This window comes from Sinocyclocheilus grahami, unplaced genomic scaffold (assembly GCF_001515645.1).
Source record: "Sinocyclocheilus grahami isolate Dianchi unplaced genomic scaffold, SAMN03320097.WGS_v1.1 scaffold233.1, whole genome shotgun sequence".
Lineage (NCBI taxonomy): Eukaryota > Metazoa > Chordata > Actinopteri > Cypriniformes > Cyprinidae > Sinocyclocheilus > Sinocyclocheilus grahami.
In genome coordinates, this window is record NW_015505412.1 from 1,690,237 (window position 1) to 1,710,599 (window position 20,363).

Genomic DNA, 20,363 nt, shown 5'->3' on the forward strand with positions numbered 1-20,363 from the left:
ACTGCTGCACAGAAAAAGCACGCACTGATTCATTGTGAAATATTATACGGTTGTGTTCAGTAGTCACGAACTGGTCACGGTTAGGCCTTGAACTTTCCACAGCTCTTAGAAATCCACCACCTCAGTGAACTGCAGCAGCTCGAGCTGGAGATTTTTTTTTTGCTGCTATTGATTAATGGTCAGGAACTGTAAAACATTTGGGAAATGGAGAGATGGGCTATAATCAGACTATGTTACATTCCCTCCGGCTATTTACAGACCCAAGTGCCCTTAGCCTTAAGAAAGTTAACATTTTTTACCTCTCTACTGTAAGCGTGAGCTGGTGGGCACCATCAGGATGCTGGAAATCGCTGTTCCTATCTCTCATTGACTGGCCAAAGATCATCTCTTCAGTTGATTTACAGTGCATTTTTTTCATCTGACAGCACCGAATATTGTTAAAGCTCCCTTTTGTCATAGAATCGTTATGTGTTTTTGTGAAATATATTGCTCTATAATACAACATAATGTTAAGGATATTTCCCGAAATTGAGTTAAGCAGCCAAAGACTGATGGGCTAGTCAATAAGTTTAGTTCAAATTGATGTGGTTGACTTGTGGCTGAGAACCCGACCTGGCGGATAACGTTGGCAGAATCGGGAATCTTGTTTTGTCTTTCATCAGCCATTTTCTCACCGCACTCATAAACGTCTGAGCTGGTCAAAATGGCCAACTTACAGTAAAATGAACAGCTTGAGAAGTCAATCTCATTAGAGACCGCTTGAGACTGTCCCTTGAAATGAAATCATTTTTCTTGGAAGTGCCCCCAGCTAACTATGATTAATTGTGAGTGCTTTGGTTTGGTTTATTGCATTGTTTTATTATGAACCTTATCAATTTTGCAGCGACATTAGTAGTCCACATTTTTTTTTCGTTTTTTTTTGTGTGTGTGTGTTTATATTTCCACTTTTGGTTTTGTAGGATTTTACTTTCCTTTTACTTTTAGCATAATTCCATCTTCGCCCATTCATTATGTGGTAACTCTTTTGTTTACAATGCTAACAATGCTAATATTCTACCATGGTTTTAGTTGCAAAGATACAACTTCTATATAGGCTATTCAGCAAAGACTTCCCTTTCTCTTAATTATACCTTGTTGGACTGGCTTGCTTTCAATGCAAGTAGACAACCGTTTTATTTAATAAGCTTTAATATAAGATCTTACCAGAATTCTTTTTAAGGATTTTTTAAGTTAAAACATATTTTTTTTATTGTTTATTTTATTTCATTTTATTTCATTTCTTATGTAATTGGTAGATTGAACTAAATGTGTACATTATGGCAATGAGAATAGCCTCAGCTATTGACAATCTCAAATACCAACCTGTTGTCAAGAAAACAAGGTTGCTTCAGATGACTCAAAAACTACACGTATCAAAAAAATTATTTCTCAAAGCTCTCTATAATAACTGGGAAGGGGTGGCCAGTGACCTCAATAATACAATATGTCAAAACAGACTTTATTATGATTATTAGGATATATGTCTCACTAAAAGGAGTGTGGTCTGTTTCATTGACAATATTGATTTCATATTATGTGACCACACTCTCAAAGCACTATTTTGATGAAGAATTTCAGCCGTAACTGTACACGAAGGACACAAACAATACTTTTCAAGTGTGTTTTTCTGAATGCCTGATTTTAAAGTTCCCCTCAGGATAGCACCAAAATGTATTCACCCCACTTTGACCTCTTGCACTTAGAATGTAGGGTGTGAGACCGTAGCTTAGCCCAGTAGCCCTGTGGTAATCCCGTAAGAAATCCTTTGAGGCCTTGACAATCCTGCAAATACCCACAATCTAAATGTGAAATTTCACGTTTGCTTCATGTCATGCGAGCGCATGCCTTGTTTGTTAAACTGTCAGTACTTAGGACCGCTATTAATAAGATCTTCTTAGGCAAAAGATATTGTTTCAGGCACTGCCCCTCTCATTAACATTTTGTTGTAAAAAAAAGAAGTACAAGAAGATGTTTGCATTTACATTATAATGCATTTGACCCTTAGTCAGGAATTGGCATATAATTATTTTCCCCTCGAGTGCTCTTTATTTGTCGGAGCGGAGGGATCGCTTTAGCATGGCTTACAGCGATACTACACCGTGTAAACTGCTTAGGTGGGCTGTCTGCTTTTCATTAGCATTCACCCAGGATATGTTGAGGCTCCATCTGCTGAAATCTCAGTCACATTACTGAAGAGGGAAGAGAAAGAATCATGACCTTCTACAGAAACAGAACATGCACTTGATTGTTTGATGCAGGATGATGATATGTTGTTACCGCACACCATTTGGGGTAGTAATATCAACTAAAATGCCCCATGTTTAGTCGCTATGCATTTAATTTCAAACTGCATGTGACATTGTACATGGATACAGCTCATGCGTTCCTATTTTTAGATTAGTATTTTAGTCATTTTCATTTGATCGTCCTGTGTGCTTTACATTTTACAGGTGTTTTTTTTCTGCATGTGAGTTTCTGCTTAGCCTCTAGCTCGCATTTTTGTTACCTCGTCTAAATTGAGCTAGGTCTGTTTTTGAGAATCTAATGCTGTTTCATCTCTAGTTCACCCTTTAGCAAAGGCTCAAATGACAAGCATCTCAAATGCTGAAATGTTTAGATTTCTGTTTCGCCTGCATTGTTTTCTCATCATATTTATGGTGGTTTGATATTTTCAGACAACTAGAGATGCGGGATTTATTTTGACAGTGTGCTTTATTGTTAACGGATTGTCATAATAAGCATAAAATGGCTTCTCTGCAATTCTTGTGCAATGTTTTTTTTTTTTTGGAAAAGTCCTTTTGAAAAAGTTTTCTCTTGATGTTCTGTAAACCTGCTCTCTTCATGTTGCTGACCGTAAGGGTTAAGGAAGTCATTTTTGGCACAGTACGGGTCTCCACATTGGACTTTGAATCAAATTGACAGTGACAACAGAGAAGCTGAAGGACTGGGCCATGGTTTACACAAAGCTTAGTGTGCGGTTTAGATTATACACAGCAAAAAGGCACGGTAGATTATAAAAAATAAAAAATAAAAAGTGCCTGACAAACAGTTTGTCCTGTATGGACAAACACTTGGAATTAGTGGGTTTTTGAAACATAACAAGCATGCATGTTGAATTTGTCTCAATAAATAATTTTGCATACTGGTGTGGTAAATTAAATATTATGATAAAGTTTATATCAACTTCTGATCTTTCTTCTTATGCATTTTTAGATCTATTATTATCATAGCTTATGCTATTGTAAGACGTTTATGTCTGTAGAACAAAGTGCTTTCAGTTTGGTTAGTCTCGTTATTCTCAGTGTCACTCAGTATATTTCTAGTTTCTCTGGTATAGCTGTTTCAAGTATTTACCTTATTAATATTCACATTTCCATTGTTTTTGCTACAAAAAGGTATTAAGTATTGTTTAGTTATTTGTAGAGAATAAATAACTTTTAAAGTAACTGTCACTATGGAGTAATTTCAGACAGCAGCTTCTGTTCACATCTTAAATGGCTTAATGAGTAGAGACTGTGACGCATGGTGTGAAATAAATGCGGTAAACAGTGAAATGGATTTCAAAATTTTCATCATTCAATATTGCATCGCTGCATTGCATTCACATGAGAGCGCTTAACTGGTTTTATCTCCCAATAGAGGGAGATAGACTAAGGGCATTGAAAACTCAGTTGCCTCTGATGCATCTGACTTTGATTCCCACTAGTAAGAAAAGATTTTCACTGTGTCGCCAGCCATTCAATCGTGAAGCTTATCTGAAAGCAATGGGAATGCCAGAGAGAGTTGACTCGATTGTTTGTTTATCACTTCTTGTAACCAGAAATGAAACCGGCATTGATCACTATAGCAAAAACAGCAAAACAACGCTGGTTATCATTAATTCCAGTCAAAATATTCCTACAATTTTCTATATAGTTATTTTCCAGAAATTTGCTCTGTTAATATCAGCAAGTGTAATATTTTACAATACTCAACATGGAAAAAATTATAACTCAAAGCATTTTAACAAGAGATAAATGTTTGGTTTTATCTGATTTTCTGTCTGGAAGGGCATGATCTCAGAATCAATATATTTTAGTTATGTCTAACTGAAGGCATAATTTAATTTAAACAACAAGAGCTTTCACAAAATATATACAACAACCCATTTAAGCCTTTTGTTGTGAAAATAGAATGAACAGGAAACACTTTCCTCTGAACAGTAAACAGAAACTGTTTCCATTGTTATGCAATGTTAGATTAAATGTAGATTTGACTTTTAATGATTTTATAAGCATTTTCTGTATCAGCCATCAAAACAAACATTATTAAACATCACTGAATATAGTGGCCTGTTATATATTTATGTATAGTTGTTAGTTCATATAATATGTATTTCATTTGCAGAGTATGTGTTATATGTGCATATATGTGTGCACACACACGAGTATTTTTTGTTTTTACAAAGGAATTCACAGTAATTTGTAATATCTCACCTTTTCAGAAATCTTGGCCTTGCTGACCACTTTTTGCTTTGAGAAGATCAGGTTTTTGAAGTTTCTCACTTCTTACAGGGAAACCACCAAGGTACTGTAACTTGTCTCTCAAAGTGGAGGCTAACAGATTTTGAATTCCAACTTTTATGCTGCAAGAGAAATGGCACCTAAAGTAGATTCTTGCTACTTTACTATTCTGTTAGATGCAGGTCCTGTAGGGTTTTAGTTTGATACTTCAAAATACAACAGATTTAGACTGAATAAGAAAGCAATACCAGACCAAGAAAACGGCTAGCTTATTGGTTGAGATTTAATGGCTCGAAAAAACTAAAATGGCCCCAGATGGACAAATTGCTGTCAGCCTGTTTCACAATCTTTAGTTCTCCTTTAAGTCTCCATGGTCAAATCAATATTAAGACTTAATTCACTGGTGACTTTTGAATTAAAATCGCTTTGAACAGATTTCTTTGTTTAAAGCTTGTTTTAATATTTTCAGTTATACCCAGCACTTCCATGCTTTAAAGTTTGCATCTGTATGTGTTTTTTGATTACTTTATCTGCTTGATACGTTATTTTCATTGATTCAGTAGAAATACCTCAGCTTTATAATCACTCCACACAGTGACAATCTCAAGATGTTAGCTATTGTCAATCCTTTGAGTTAATATAATTCATATACCTAAACAAACTTGTGTTTTTATCATTGCATTGCAATGTTTATCTGCTTGAATTCAGCACACCTTTTCAAATGAGGAATTGTAAACATTCAAATATTAAAAAAGTTCTTAAGGTTCCAGGTTACTTACTTTATTAATTTTGCAGTGGAGGAGAACATTTACGGCGGGAGAACAGACGAATGTTTTCCAGTCACTGAAGCCCAACTCCTTGTTCATTTTGCCAATTGCTAATGAAAGAGGATGTCAAAGACTGAAGTTTGCGTATCTTAAAGTTAAAAATGCAGTCGAGCTCCTGAAGACCTGATGTGGACGCTTAGAACTTTTCCAACTAGAATTCCCAACACCTCTTCTTTCTTCTTTAGAGTCTTGTTGAAAAGATTAAAAAGGTAAACATTTCCTTGCACTTACAAGTTATGCATGGACATACAGTATAGTTTGGCTGATGTTGATAAGGCTCGCATGAAACTAAATGGTAGCATCTGAGTTCTTGTCGTTTCAGCAGGAATGACACACAATGGGGAATATGCTTGAATAAGCCATGTTTATGCCTTTTCAAAATGATTTCATTGCCCTATGTAGAATATAATTCAGCATTTTATAAAAGGTTTAACACTCTCATGAGCTGTTAGATGTTACAGTAAGTGCCTCTTCCTCAAATGTACAAAATTGGGAAGTATTTTCTGAAGTTTGTTTCATTATATGCCAGTGCTACGATAAACAATGTTTTATTGAAGGTACATCAGCTTTAGTATTGTCAACTGCAATAAACTTTGTCACTTTTAATCTGAGCAATAACACTGATTCAATAAAAAAAAAGTTTAGTTTGGTTTACTTTTAATTAAAAGGTTTCATAGGCTGCTTGCTTGTCTTTATTTGTGACTTGCGGCCAATATAAATACCTTTGTGTGTTTGTGCATGTTGAAAGAGTCCATGACTTGGTGTGGGTTGATTGATGGCGGTTCTAGGTTGCCAATTATTAGAGCACATAAAAGGATGCTGTTATGTTCTGCTTCATCCAGCAGACCCCAGCCAGAGGTCAGTGCCTAAATGTGCGGGTATCAGCCTCTGCCTATATCACTCCATCTTGATGTATGAGTGCTAAGCTACAAATTAAACGTGCTCCGACCTTTTAGGGGGTACTTGCTCAACAGGACGCCATTTGGACTAATTTCTCCAAGAGATTTAGACAAAAAGCCACTATGTTGCCTGCAATTACTTTGTGTACACACATCTGGATTTAGGTTTCCAGATGCAACAAGCCATCCAAAAAAGGTTTGCTAAAGACAGATGTGACTGCGATGTTAGTTTAGATGTACGGCGGGTACAGATCCATATTGCACCTCGTAAATGACAAAGAGGCATGATTTTGTCTAAATAGCCTCACGGATCAACATCTAGTACATTTGGATGGTAAAAACGCTTCTGTTTTAGTTGATGCTCTATCATGCTAGAAAAACATTTTCATTTCATTTGAAACAACCTTTAGCTTTTCAGATATAATATATTGTGGCTCCTCTATAAAGAGTCTTGTAGTAATCATTTTAATGAAAAAAAAATGTGTACATATAATATACGAACGTGTCTGAACCAGAGCAACCTTTATTCATAAAATTGTAGAGGGCCACAAAGTCTTACAAACTCTATTACAAATATTTATAACTTTTATTGATAGATTACTTGTACAAGATGTACATTCTTTTTTTTGTGAAACAACAAAAACAAAAAAAACTCAATGGAGAATCATGTTTGGGCATGCTTGCATATGCAATATGATGGGATACAACAAATTCCTTGGAGCATCAAGAAAATCTCAACAAAAAGTCTTATGGTTTCATCCACCATCCCTGAAATGTTTGTAAACTCAAACACGCTACATTTTAGTCAAACAAATGTACTGCAGTCACACGTTCGCGCAAAACTGTTGCAAATGTTAACATTTAAAAAATATATAAAAATAAATGCAAAGCCATGTAAATATGTACACTTGAAATTCGACTATTTAACACTTATAAACTTTCAGTTAAAATAATAAATAAAAGCACCTATGACATCAATTAAAGAAACAGAAACATTCCTAAACAACCGTAATGGTGAACAATGAAAACAGCCCACAATGTAGCGTTTATTTTTAGAGGTAGACCTGACCAAGATCTACTACCGTAGTTCAAAGGCAATTGATGTCTGAACTGGCAAACTGTTTCATGGTACGGTCATGGAAATAATACTGTTTTTTGTTACCTTGGTAACAAATTCTTAAGCTTATTGTATTCAATTCAGGAAACTGTAGACAAATCTTGTTTATATGGGGGAAAAAAGACTGTGGATGCAGTTGCTGAAAAAATGGTTTTGGAGCTTTAAATTAAATAATTCTACCTCTATTAATGCGATCAAATTGTTGTCTTTGGCTGATTTATTGTTATGTTAAAAACCAGACATGTTTATGACCCAGGAACCCTAGAGCATTTTTGTACAGTGTCAAAAGAATCTTCCTTGTCTGCTTTCAGTGATATCAATATCTCTTTAAATGCACGTGTACAAAGCGATATTTGAATACCATTGAACTTCTGGGAGTTATGGCACGTTGCAAATTAGTTAGCAAATGATCTTTTACACAGCTTTTAAGGATGTGTTAGTGGCGAAGAACTTTCAACACATCGACATCAGTGCCAAAAACCCAACAACTTAAAAATCATTGTTTAATTAGCAAACATCAAACGCTATATTACGTTTTCCATATTTACAGTATTGCACTTAACTGCACATAATTGCATTTCAGTTAAACTGATGTTTCTTAAAATGTTAAATTACAAAGTTGCAGTTACTGTTTATCCTTTTTGAAACAAACAAAAACAAGTCATTTCAATGTATTTCAGCAAAACGAAAGCCAAATTTGTTTTCCCCTTACATAAAAGTAGTATATCTTGCATTAAGCATCGAAAAACCTTAATACAAGACCTGAAGTGCAAAAGCTAGGTTCACTTCTATTCCAGGACACATCACATAAAAAAGAAGAGAGCACAAAATATGAGAATGAAAGCTAAAGTCCATACACATGCCCGGAAGGAAATAACAGCAATGCAACATTTCCTCCCAAAACAGAAAGAATCATAAGAATTCCACTAAAAACCAGGCGATTGTACCATTGATGTTATTGCTGTTTCCAGTCTTTGTCCACAGCAGAATGAACAATGAAAAACAAAAAATCAAAAATGCAAATAACGGCTTTAGATATGAATTGTAGTGGAGGGTTATCATGGCAGTGATCAACATAGATGTATGTCAGTTACAATGGAGGCCAGCCCCAATAGGTCTATCCTTCAATTGAGCACGTGCACAAGGCAGCGGCACAGTGGTAGGAGGCAAATATGGCCGTCTCTTTCTTTTCACTTTGAGGTTGAGATTCCAAAGTTTCAGTGTCTGTCCGTAAAAACACAACCTCTAGCCTCACTCTGTGTCTGCCTTTTTGCTTTTTTAAAAAGTCTTCTCTCCTAAACGCTGGTTTTCAGACAGACATCCAGACATTTTTGTATGGTCCTGGGGCTGTGATCTGTGCCTGGAAAGGGCTGAGCCAGTGGCCTCCAAGAAGTCCTGCCTGTTGGGCGAAAAGTAAAAGGTGATTCATTGGTATTTAATTACCTTTCTCTACAAGTGGTTTGTTTTGGCAGCTGGTTTTTTGTGACTTTTTTTTTCTCTCTCTCGCTCTCATTCTCTCCCCTTACACCCCTTTTTTTTCTCTTTTGTTTTTATTTTGTTTTGTTTTAACTGTGAGTGTCACGGCCTTTTCACAGGCTTAGTCTTGTGTTAGAAGCAATTATCAGTTCAGAGCAGCAGAGAAGCCCATGGGGGTCAGAGTCCCAGCGCCTCGGCGTGTTTTCTTGCCTTGAGTCGCAGGTCAGCGATGCTGGAGTTCTTGCTATTGCTCTTGGCAGCTGCTACCACGGCGGCCGCCGCAGAGGCCGAGTCTGCCAGCGACGCGATTGGTAATCCAAAGGGCGGGGGCGGGAACATCAGATAGGGAGCGTGGGCCGCAAGGTGTGGGTGCAGGTGAGGATGGGAGTGTCCGACCCCCTCCAACTGTAACTGAGCTTGGACCTGCGGGGCGAGCAAAAACAAACACGGAGTTAGTCAGTGGCCGCGGGGTCAGCTCGAGTAGCGTTTTCAGACTCGGACACCCCTCTGAAGGCTTGCGCTAACTGTGTGATTTCAGTGAAAACAGTCACTCGCTCAGTGCATTCTTTTTCATCTGATCTTGAGCTGCATTATGCAATGCGCTCAGACAGCTTAGTCAAAGAACTTCCATCAGTTGCAAATCTCACATCTCAGCATATTAGTTTGATCCACACTGAATCTTTCCATACAACCGCTAAAAGCTGCAACATCATGTAATCTTAATTATATATTCAATGACATAAACAATTTCACACCCAAAATATTCATTCTCATATATGTATAAATATTTATTCGCATGGTTCCTGGGGGGAGAGATGTAAGCAGGCAGCATAAAATATCAGGTTGCAGATTCTTAGCAATTATTTCAGTAAGATGAGGTGAAAATTAGACATCGGCTGACTTAAAAAGTAACTTTTTTTTATTTTCTTTTTTAGTATTCTTCTCATGCATCTTTCTCTGCACAGGGATCATAAATATTTCAAAGCTTTACATTTTGCAGTCCAACTAAAATACAACATCTGACAAGCTGCACAAGTTTTTGACACCGGGAAAGAATGTTTTACCAATGCTTCTTTTTTCTGTTTTCCACGTGAATACGAAACATAGGGAGATCGCTTTGAAAGGAGGATAAATAATGTCAGACTTGGTAGTCTGTTATTTTTGGAAAATAATCAGGTATGAATACAACCCGTCTCATCTGAGTTTCTTTGCTGCTCACAATTTCTAACCACATGCCTTCTGACTTTATGCCTGGCACTTGCATTTATTTTAATTAACTCTGTGTGAAAATACTCATAAAAATTAAAACAGCCCCTTGCTCCAGTGTCTCCACAAATCAGTCAAATTGGACTGTGCAACCCCTCTACAGGGGCAGTCAGAACAACAGGTGGTGGACATTTGTGGTGTTCAGTATGCAGTCCTCACGCCTAGGCCCTGCCAATGCTGCTCAGTGCCAATAACCATCAGTGCGTTATTCCTCTCTTTCATAATCTCTTTTATCTGCCTTTCCCTCGCTGTGCTATTAGCTTAATTATGGCTGCTCTCTCGTCTGGCTGATGCGGACAGTTCTTCACCACCAGATGAAATGTCTCTCGGTCCCTCTTATCTCATTCGTCTCTCATCGGGCCCCGGAGGTGAAAGGTTCGCGGCCTTCGCGCGACGCACGGAGACTAGCGTCACATCAGATTGTTTGTCAAGGCCTAAACATTTCACGGCCGCTACTTTTAGGTGGCTAATATCGCGGAGCCAGACGTTTATTTAGTCGACTGAACTGCACATTTGCACATCACAAGAAACACAATAAAAAGGAATAAAAAGCAGCTTCGTCATTCCTAGCCTACCTGTTGAAATGGCATTCTGAGTGCGCCCATATTCACGTAAGGAGCGACCCTGCACGCGTCCAGGTGACTCGCGGTGCCCAAAATAACACCTGAATAGAAAAGAATAATAAATTAGCAGTTAATAAATTAGTTAGTCATAATGATTTTTTATGTAGATGATTTTACCAGTTATATTAAATGTAAAATGTTATGGGTTATAAAATGGCTTATCGGTGCAGTGAGCACGTGCAGGACACATAAGAGCTGCAGGCTCACGAGCACCCAGTTCTACTCTGGCTTGGGTTATGTCCCGTTATAAATTAATTTAGAAACGCATAAAATAAGAAAACTTAAAATATCACAAAAAGTTTGGAAAATTAGGTTATTTATTGAAATAATATTTTAAGCATTTTTTACCTTTGTGCATTTGATTTTCCTGTTTTCGGCATTTCGCTCTTCTGTTCTGAAACCATACCTAAAATCAGAGAGGGAAAAAAGTTATTCTTTATCGTGCTCACCACCTTTCACTACTTTTTTATACTACAAATTAAATTGCAGAAATGTGCAAATTAGTTATATTTAATTTGTCCATGCAACCGACATTACAGAAAAACAGCGCCGATCTCTGTTGCCTCTGTTAATCGGTCTAGATTATTATTTAATTTCAATTGGAAAAGCGAATTCTATTATTCATTATTCGACAAATCTTCCTATAATTAATACTGCAGTTTTCATTTTCTACACCAATGAATTCTGGGTGTATTCTTTGGCTCTGTCTACATTTTAATACATTTTAGTTTTTTTTCTTTCTTTCTTTCTTTATACGAAATAACGTAGGCCTACAAGCTCTTGTCAAAGCACCATGTAAACTAATTGAACATTTTACATCGCTAATATTGAGGCCTATTATTTTTTTAATAGTAGCCTGTCTTTTCTCAATAAAATCAATTTGCTGCATCACATAGGTGTTTGAAAATGTGGGAAATATTAATTATGAACAGTGTAAATTTACACTATGCTATACAGTTTTCCATCATTACTCGCTTTGGTCGGTTCAGTTAAATCAGACTATTAGCGCTGCTTTTTCAACTCTCAGACTCGCTCATTAAAATTTTAAAGAAAACGTCTGTCAACCTGTTTTTTTGTAAGGCACTCGGATTTAGCATTATAGATTATTATTATTATTATTATTAGGCCTATTCGATTGTGACTTTTAGTGCGCCACGATGAATGCATCGTATTTCAATCGCTGATCGATTGTAATTATCCAGCACTATGCTATAGGGAACGTGAGCTACACTGGCTTCGACAGTTATTTCTTCATTAAGGACCACTCAATGATGCGGTTCACAAATACCCTAATCTGATTTCCTTTTGATTTTTATTAGAGACAGTGAATAATGACATTTAATTTAGCCCTGCACCAAAAACCGAAAGATATTAGTCGTAATTGAATTACTGCCTTCTCCTCACTGAGGTCTCATAACTTTCAATTAGATTCTTGACAGCTGGTCGGCGTGGGGCTTCTATAGGACAGTATAGTAGCAGGTCCATATCAACTAGGCTAGCTCTCGTCCATTGCGTTTAATTTTCTGCGATCAACCTGTTTTTTTGTAAGGCACTCGGATTTTGCATTATAGATTATTATTATTATTATTATTAGGCCTATTCGATGTGTGACTTTTAGTGCGCCACGATGAATGCATCGTATTTCAATCGCTGATCGATTGTAATTATCCAGCACTATATGCTATAGGGAACGTGAGCTACACTGGTTTCGACAGTTATTTCTTCATTAAGGACCACTCAATGATGCGGTTCACAAATACCCTAATCTGATTTCCTTTTGATTTTTATTAGAGACAGTGAATAATGACATTTAATTTAGCCCTGCACCAAAAACCGAAAGATATTAGTCGTAATTGAATTACTGCCTTCTCCTCACTGAGGTCTCATAACTTTCAATTAGATTCTTGACAGCTGGTCGGCGTGGGGCTTCTATAGGACAGTATAGTAGCAGGTCCATATCAACTAGGCTAGCTCTCGTCCATTGCGTTTAATTTTCTGCGAAATTTGAAATGTGATACGGGTCATAAAATGCCGTTGTGATGCATCATACAGAGGCGTTTTAACGCGATATGAATTTTTGGTTGCATCAAATCACAGCTCTGACCTATTCTTTGCTCTCCTCTTTTAAGCTGATTTCGCCTCCGCCTCTGAAACATTAAAAAATGTCGTGCTTGCAAGCTGTCACACTGGCAAACAGTGTTACTTATTTTCCCATTACATTTTGTAAAACGGCCTATGTCACTGTAGGAGTTAAGACAGAATTGAATTATTCCTAATACATTTTTATAGGAACAGTATATCAAGCCAATGGCAGATATTACAAAGATAAGGTTGGAGAAAAGGAGGTGAGTGACATAAGAAGGTATCCCCTGCAGCAGTGGTTCAATCTCTTCATTAATTTTAATGATGTGGTTAGATCTTTCTGCAGCACATAAGCAAGTTTTCCTTTGAATATAGCTGCTGCTGCTGCTGCAGGAACTAAAAGGCGATTTCATATCCACACCCACCATTGAAACTGAACCCGCATAAATCGAAAGATAACAGAAATGCTTTGAGTGAACAGAACAACCGTCTCCAAATGTTAAACATCTCAGGCGCGTGGTATGTTATACAAATTTAATCTAGCCTACTTAAGCAAATGTGTAGGAGGAATGAAGGCCTAGTGATCACACTTTCACTCTGTTTTATTTATATGATTATTTCCCCCTTGCCAGTGCACTTCTCTGTTCCTAGAGTACTTCGTAAATAGATTGCCTATTATTTCTAACTTTACAAACGGCTAACTAAAACCCTTTGATTTTACATGTACATTAAGTTAAACATTTAAGTAAACACCACAGCAGCGCTATTATAGGAGACTTAGTATCTTGCTAATAATAATATTAAATGTAAAAGCAATAAACATTATGAATAATCTCCGTGGACATTATTTTCCTCTATAAGCCTATATGCTATGCTGATAGAGCAAGGTTTGTTTTTTCACACACGCACACTGGCCTGCTTTAAACTCTTTCGAGAACATGTACGTAAAACAATGAAAAATAAGTTACACAGAACCCTCAGTTGGCATCCAGCTTATTTGCATTTCCACTAAAAGGTGCATTCGAGATGCATTCGTTTAAAAATTCATCTGTTTTTTAAATTAATCATATTTGAATATAGTCATATTTAATATTTGCATGTTTTATCTGTTCTGTTCTGTTTTTAGAATGTGCAAGGTTTTTTTTCGTAGTAGTAGAATTTTAAAAAAGCATAAAAAGAATCCGTGGAGTGTATGGAAGAATGGGCTCTTACCTGCACGCGGGCCTCTGAAAGCCCCAGCCTCTGACTCAACTCCTCCCGCATGAAGGCGTCCGGGTAATGCGTCTCATCAAATAAGCGCTCCAGTTCATTCAGCTGCTCCAAGGTAAAATTTGTCCTGCTCCGTCTCTGCTTCAGTTTACTCTGTGCGTCCTCGTCCTCTGATTTCACATCCTCCTTCTTGTCTTTGCAGTCATAAATTCCTGTGAAAATACAACATAAACACATCAGCAAAGTAGCCTACTTCTTTTAAAGCGTTCATTTATTACACAAGTGTTTAAAAGACTGGAGATGGCGGCTCAGAAGTCAAAAGAATCGGGAGCTAAATAAATCGAACTATACGACATGTCAACAGAGAACACTTTTTACAAATTTAGATTAAGAATGTAAACAATTTTGTTAGGTGAAATCCAAGATGAATAGCAAGAAATTGCAGCTGCTTTGAAACATGCATTGTCGCTTTACAAATAAAAATGACTTTAAACACAACACATAAATGTTCTCGATTTTTTTGCTATGTATAATCAGGCAGATTCGTGTAATTAAGGGACATGGATAAAAAGGTTAGGTTATTATGTAGTTCTAAAATCACATTATGAGATATTAGGAAACATTAGAAGTTTGCAATGAGCTAATGCAGCTCTGCACTTTAAAAAAAAAAATATATATATATATTTATATAGAACTGAGTCTTCATTCCAGAGCAGAAAACTGTGTTATTTGCAAGTTTTGAAAATCAAATGTAAACTTACAAAACTTTGTCTTACTGCAATAATTTATTCTATAAATTCTGTGAATTGGTCTTTGTTTTGCTTTTAATGTAGGCCCATATTATCAATGTAATTTAAATGTATTATTATTATTATTATTATTGAGGTGTTGTATTCCAAAACAATCTGTCATGGGCCTGCCATGAATGTCGTTAAACGTCTTTGTTCACAGTTCCTGAAGCAAACCCGTTTTGAGCCCCGTTTTATATTAAATCTCACTTTTAAAATGGTATCACCCATATGGTTCTGTTTCAAATAACAACCTTTGTTACTCTTTATTTACACAAGTGTTGTACGTAAAGAGAAAAGAAATGTCTGTACTCATTTCCTGGCAATTTAAGGAACGCTCAGGAATAAATTATAAGATAGATCGTCCTTTCAAATTCGACAAGGGCCTATTGTTTTGACTGTAATTCCTCCAATGTGAGTACAGACTTCTCTTTTTATACATTTATTCTGATTCTTTTACTTAAAATTGCCTATCGTGTATTTCTCTACACGGCACACAACGAACAAGTGCCCATTGCATCAGCTGAATACAGCTTGCATTTCTCCACTCGCATGCTAGTTAGCCTCTCAAGACGATCGAAATCTCTCTTTAAGATAATGAAAATGACCTCAATGTACAGTTACTCAGATTGTATAGATATTTCAACAACGTCAAAACGCGGTCTCGCGCGAACATCTAATTGGAAACGCGTCTGCAGCGAGAAACATTAGGCTATTACACTTTGCGTAAGTGTAACTCACCGTCAGTAGCCCGTGTCACGTTAAACTCCTTCAATTTCTCCTTTTCCAGCTCTGCGTGCTCCTTGTAAAGGTGTACCGGACAATGGTTGTTGTTGGTTTCTGTAATCTCCTGAAGGTTGGTCTCCGAGTTTCCCAGCTCTCTGGCTCGGGCTAAACCACTCTCCAAAACTTCCCTGTACGTGATGCTCTCTTTGCTGCTCTCCTTGGTTTTCTGATCGAAGGATTTCGACACGAACGCCGTGAGTTCTTCCATGGCTGATTACAGAAATCCACTTTAAAATGTATCTAACGCGAATCTTTTTGTCTGCTCAACAGTGAATTCGGCGATGTGTTTGCGTGTAGAAGGTTTAGATCACTCCTGCTGTTATGTCTGTGTTTTTCAGATCACACTATTTATACACGGCCACCTCAGCCCGGCCCCCATCGCCATCATGTCTGGAGTCATTACAGGCGCTTCTGAATTCAACTTTCAGCGGCTTTACCTCAAATCAATGCTGCGCTGGATGGAGTCCCCTTAATTTAATTATAATTAATTAGGATTCGTACGGTGCCGTGTGGTCAATTGGAAATGGGAACCGTGTTTAATTAATTCTGTGATAATTTCGCTGACGCAATTAGAGGATATGAATATTGCAGCATGGCATTATCAGTTCATTTTGGTATATTGACTTTAACATGGACGGAGGCTATCGAGAATCCGATGATCTAGGTTAGAGAAACTAGACGGTGGTAACTTGCACGGGATCGTCCAATTTGTGGACAACTTTTCGATGTTTTTATCGCCAGACATTATTTGGAGTGTTTTATTAGCTAGTTTGTCGGATATAGCCTATTAATCGTGAATATAAGTAGCCTAAATAAAGTATTTTTCCCCCAAGTAATTTATTTGCACGTTTTTATATTTTAATATTAATTTATTATATTCTTACATACAATTTTACTCGAGCGAAAATAGACGGTGGTAACTTGCACGGGATCGTCCAACTTTTCGATGTTTTTATCGCCAGACATTATTTTGAGTGTTTTATTAGCTAGTTTGTCGGATATAGCCTATTAATCGTGAATATAAGTAGCCTAAATAAAGTATTTTTTCCCCAAGTAATTTATTTGCACGTTTTTATATTTTAATATTAATTTATTATATTCTTACATACAATTTTACATTGCATGAATATATTTTAATACAATATTAAAAAATAATATTTATCATAATATTTTAAGATATTACTGATAGGCTATTGATATGATATCTTAGCTTAACTGGGCGTTTTCTCACAGTTAAATCCAGTTGGCTATAATTGTGTCTCACATATGCTTTTATTTTATTAGAAAAATTATTTTATTCAGCAATTTAAAAACATTCAATAAACATTCAAATATATATAAAACATTAAAAACTAAATATATATAAATATATACATTTACACCCATACGTAAAGATAAGAAAACATTTGGTGTGATTGTAGTACAAATTGACCCGGCGCATTTGCAATGATTTTTCAGTTTAATTGTATAGCCTACGACGCAAGTCATTTTACTGTACGTCTGATCATCATAATATATTGTATGTAAATATAAACAAGGCGTATATTCATCTTAAATTAATATAGTCTATATTTAAATACTAAATGGTACTAAATGCTCTCAACATTTTAAGATTTAAAATATATATTTTAATTATTTTTAAGTTCTTAAAGTGTAAGATAAAATCGATAAATACATCAGTGACATAATCATGAGCATTTATTTCTAGTGTGGTTGTTTAAAAAATGCATAAGACTCTCGGATATGGTGCTATGATATTATCGCATGCACGGATCAGTGCGGGGCGAGAATAAAAAGGGCAGAATCAAAAGGATGTTATGATCCCCTGTGAATATTGAGCACCGTGGTGTGAAATCGCTCATGTAAACCTCACAGATGACGTGTTTGATAGCGCTTTATTTATTAAATCCATCCTCATTTAAGAATGCAGCCCCACATTTGAATATTTTTCTAACATATGACCTCGTGGTTCATTTTTTTTTTCTCATTTATGTTTACATTTTAAGAAACCACTATTCTTTCAAACGAGCATTAGAATTTTTGTTGTTGTTTTTTACATTTTATCTTATTATTTTCTGGAAAAAATTATAGTCTCATCATTCAAACTGTGATCACTCTTCTAAGGTATTATTTTTGCGCAATAGTGTTGACTATATTTAAGCAGTGATGCTGGATGGAAACTCGTTTGTAGGGTCACGTCAAGGGAAGGATAAAGTGTGTCAGGTGCACCTTTGATTCCGAGAGATTCCAAGAGTAAGCTGAAACACCGCTGCTTATGAAGTTGGATTACTCCTTTCTCAGTTGTTTTTATTATAGCTTAGAGCAGACGGGTAGGCCTTAATATTTTCAGCGTTTCTGCTGTGATACCTTCTAGCAGGCCTTTTAAAAAAATGTAGCTCAATTTAACGGATTGTAGGACTTCAAAGTGGCTGGTGCAGCTGTTTTAAAATTAGTTAGGTAGTACACCACCTATCCAAGTGGGGTTCTCAATCAACAGCAGCCTCCAAGGGATCGATACGTATAGGCTATAGGCTATATATACGTGAGTAAATCGACAAGTCAGGATGTTCTTACTCAGCCTCACTAGTGTCGCTGAAGGTTAGTAGCAGACCATTCTTAAAGGCGCAGGAATTTTATTTCCAATCTCACTCTCTCTCTCTCTCTCTCTCTCTCTCTCTCTCTCTCAGAATTGAACTATTCGATCGGGAAACGTAGGCTGCCTCGTGGATTTGGTGCCGCTTGTGTTTGGGTGAAGTTTATTGGCCAAGCAAGAATGCACTTAGGAACACAACACAATGCAATATAAATACCCCATAACAACAGCAGAATAGTCAGGGTAAACAAATAAACAGTTACTAAAAATCACGGGGTATAGCAAGCCAATAAATTCAGTCAGTCCTTATTTTATCATGTCTTACTCGCTCCGTATATCTCTTTTTAAAATGTAAATCTTTTTTTAAATCATCTCTTTTAAGTTTTAGTAAACAATATGTTTCTGCATAGGCATGTTTTTATAATTTCTTATCTTGTTCACATATTTTCTGGTATGACTTTAAGGGGTGAGCGGACACAATTAAATCACAATTAAGCTCTAAAAGGTTTCACTAGAAGTGACCGAATTAAGGTCGGACAGGTTGATGGATTACAGTCTATATCTGGGTTGTAAAGAAATAAATAAATCGTCAAGTGAAATGTCGATAACAATTTTACATCTGAAGCCACGGGCGATGCGCATGAACATTTATGACATCACTGTCTTAGTCGAAGACAAGTAACGCAAATAGCCTTTTTGGAAATAAACACAAAATATATATCTTAACAGATGAAAAGAATCCTTTTTTATGTCAGTTTGCGCTCTACAACAACTCCTGTATTTTTATTTAGTCAGATTAATTTAATGTCAGAAGCAGGCAGGTGGCTGCATACTGTCACTTTAAGAAATAATTGCTCTGAATTATTTGCATCCCCTTAATCAGACTGCAGAGACAGCAGGCAGGATTCTGCTTCCAGTTATGCAAAACGTAAATGTAATTATGCCTTACTGCTTGTAATTGTGTGATGGTAAATTTCATCCTCATCTCCTACCTTTGATTAGCTTTTGGCACATTATTAGCAAATAAACAGCTTTATTAAGTTTGATGCCATTCGAGAGAGAGAGGCCCGGACCATGTGGCCCCTTAAAAGTAAAGCAAAGAGCTGTGATGTAAAATTTGTGTCTGTATTGGCAGCAGGCCATTTAATCATTCAGCTAGTGAATCAGTCCTTGCTTTCAGCTGAGCTATATGTGTGCCGTGATTCTTCAAGCAGCACTCATTCTTACGAGGGTTAGGCAGCTTGTTAATAAAGTGGAGGGGAAAGGAGACCCAAGACCTTTCTGCGGGAAGTCCAGGCTTACTCTGACAAATGCCATAACAGCGTTTGAACTTGCTCATTCACTCAGATTAATCCCTTATGTTCGCGAGACCAATGCGTTCTAAATTCATATTTAAAATGGTGGCTATTTGGTGTTGTTTTGAGCCGTGCTGATTACTTCAGGGTTTAAACCCCCAATTAAGTGCAATGGCCGACCCCCAGTGGCAGACAGTTTTGAGTGTTATGCACAGGCATGCATGTAGGGAAGATAATGAGGCATAGTTAACCCTAACTGTCTTCCTCCTGGCTCTTGTTACACTTGCTGTAGTTTGCATTTAACCAGAGATAAGCAAGGTTAAAAAATGTGCATTTATATGTGTTCATTCTCTTTCATCATTCTCTTGCACATAATCATTTATCTCTTTGTACTCAGATTCTGTGTATTTAAAATGACTGTTCATATACAAATGAGCACTAATAATACCTCAAATCTGTGACATGTAGGTCCTGAATTTAATTTCTCTGCAGTTATTTCAGTCTAGTACATTTTTTGTGTGTTTAAAACTGCTGAAGCGAGACATGTACAAAAATTGATTATCAACAAAATTATGGCTAAAAGCCAAAGGTCCCGAGTGTTGAAACCCTGAAGCATGAGACCACATTTTTCTCTTCCTTTTCCCTTTGCTGCTTTCTTCCCATAGGCTGATGGTATTAAATTGACTTTATCCTTGAAACATAATAATCCACAGAGTACTCTGACAAACCTACCGCCCCGAGCCCTCCACCTCTCCAATCCCACCCCGAACAAGCTCTTCCTGGCTTTTTATTCTGGATACAGCTGATTGTAGCAGCCAGGTTGAGGAGTGTGTTTTTATCGTGGTGTGCTGATAACAGAGC

At 36.7% G+C, this 20,363-nt stretch overlaps 1 protein-coding gene across 1 annotated transcript; it reads right to left on the reverse strand.

The window, feature by feature from the left end:
- Positions 1 to 7,314: 7,314 nt before the first annotated feature.
- LOC107597497 (short stature homeobox protein-like) lies at positions 7,315 to 15,951 on the reverse strand. The gene is made up of 6 exons (XM_016288583.1): positions 15,570 to 15,951; positions 14,044 to 14,252; positions 11,098 to 11,155; positions 10,702 to 10,790; positions 9,071 to 9,283; positions 7,315 to 8,783 (listed from the first exon to the last, which is right to left on the reverse strand). Exons 1-6 carry the CDS (start codon positions 15,820 to 15,822, stop codon positions 8,694 to 8,696), a joined length of 912 nt encoding a protein of 303 aa, XP_016144069.1. The 5' UTR covers positions 15,823 to 15,951; the 3' UTR covers positions 7,315 to 8,693.
- Between the last annotated feature and the right edge of the window lie 4,412 nt (positions 15,952 to 20,363).

Coding starts and splice junctions, on each gene's coding strand:
- LOC107597497 (XM_016288583.1), bottom strand. CDS start 15,822: ATGGAAGAACTCACGGCGTTCGTGTCGAAATCCTTCGATCAGAAAACC. Junction 10,791..11,097: donor GGAAAATCAAATGCACAAAG/GTAAAAAATGCT, acceptor TTTTCTATTCAG/GTGTTATTTTGGGCACCGCG. Junction 8,784..9,070: donor TCGCTGACCTGCGACTCAAG/GCAAGAAAACAC, acceptor TTCGCCCAACAG/GCAGGACTTCTTGGAGGCCA.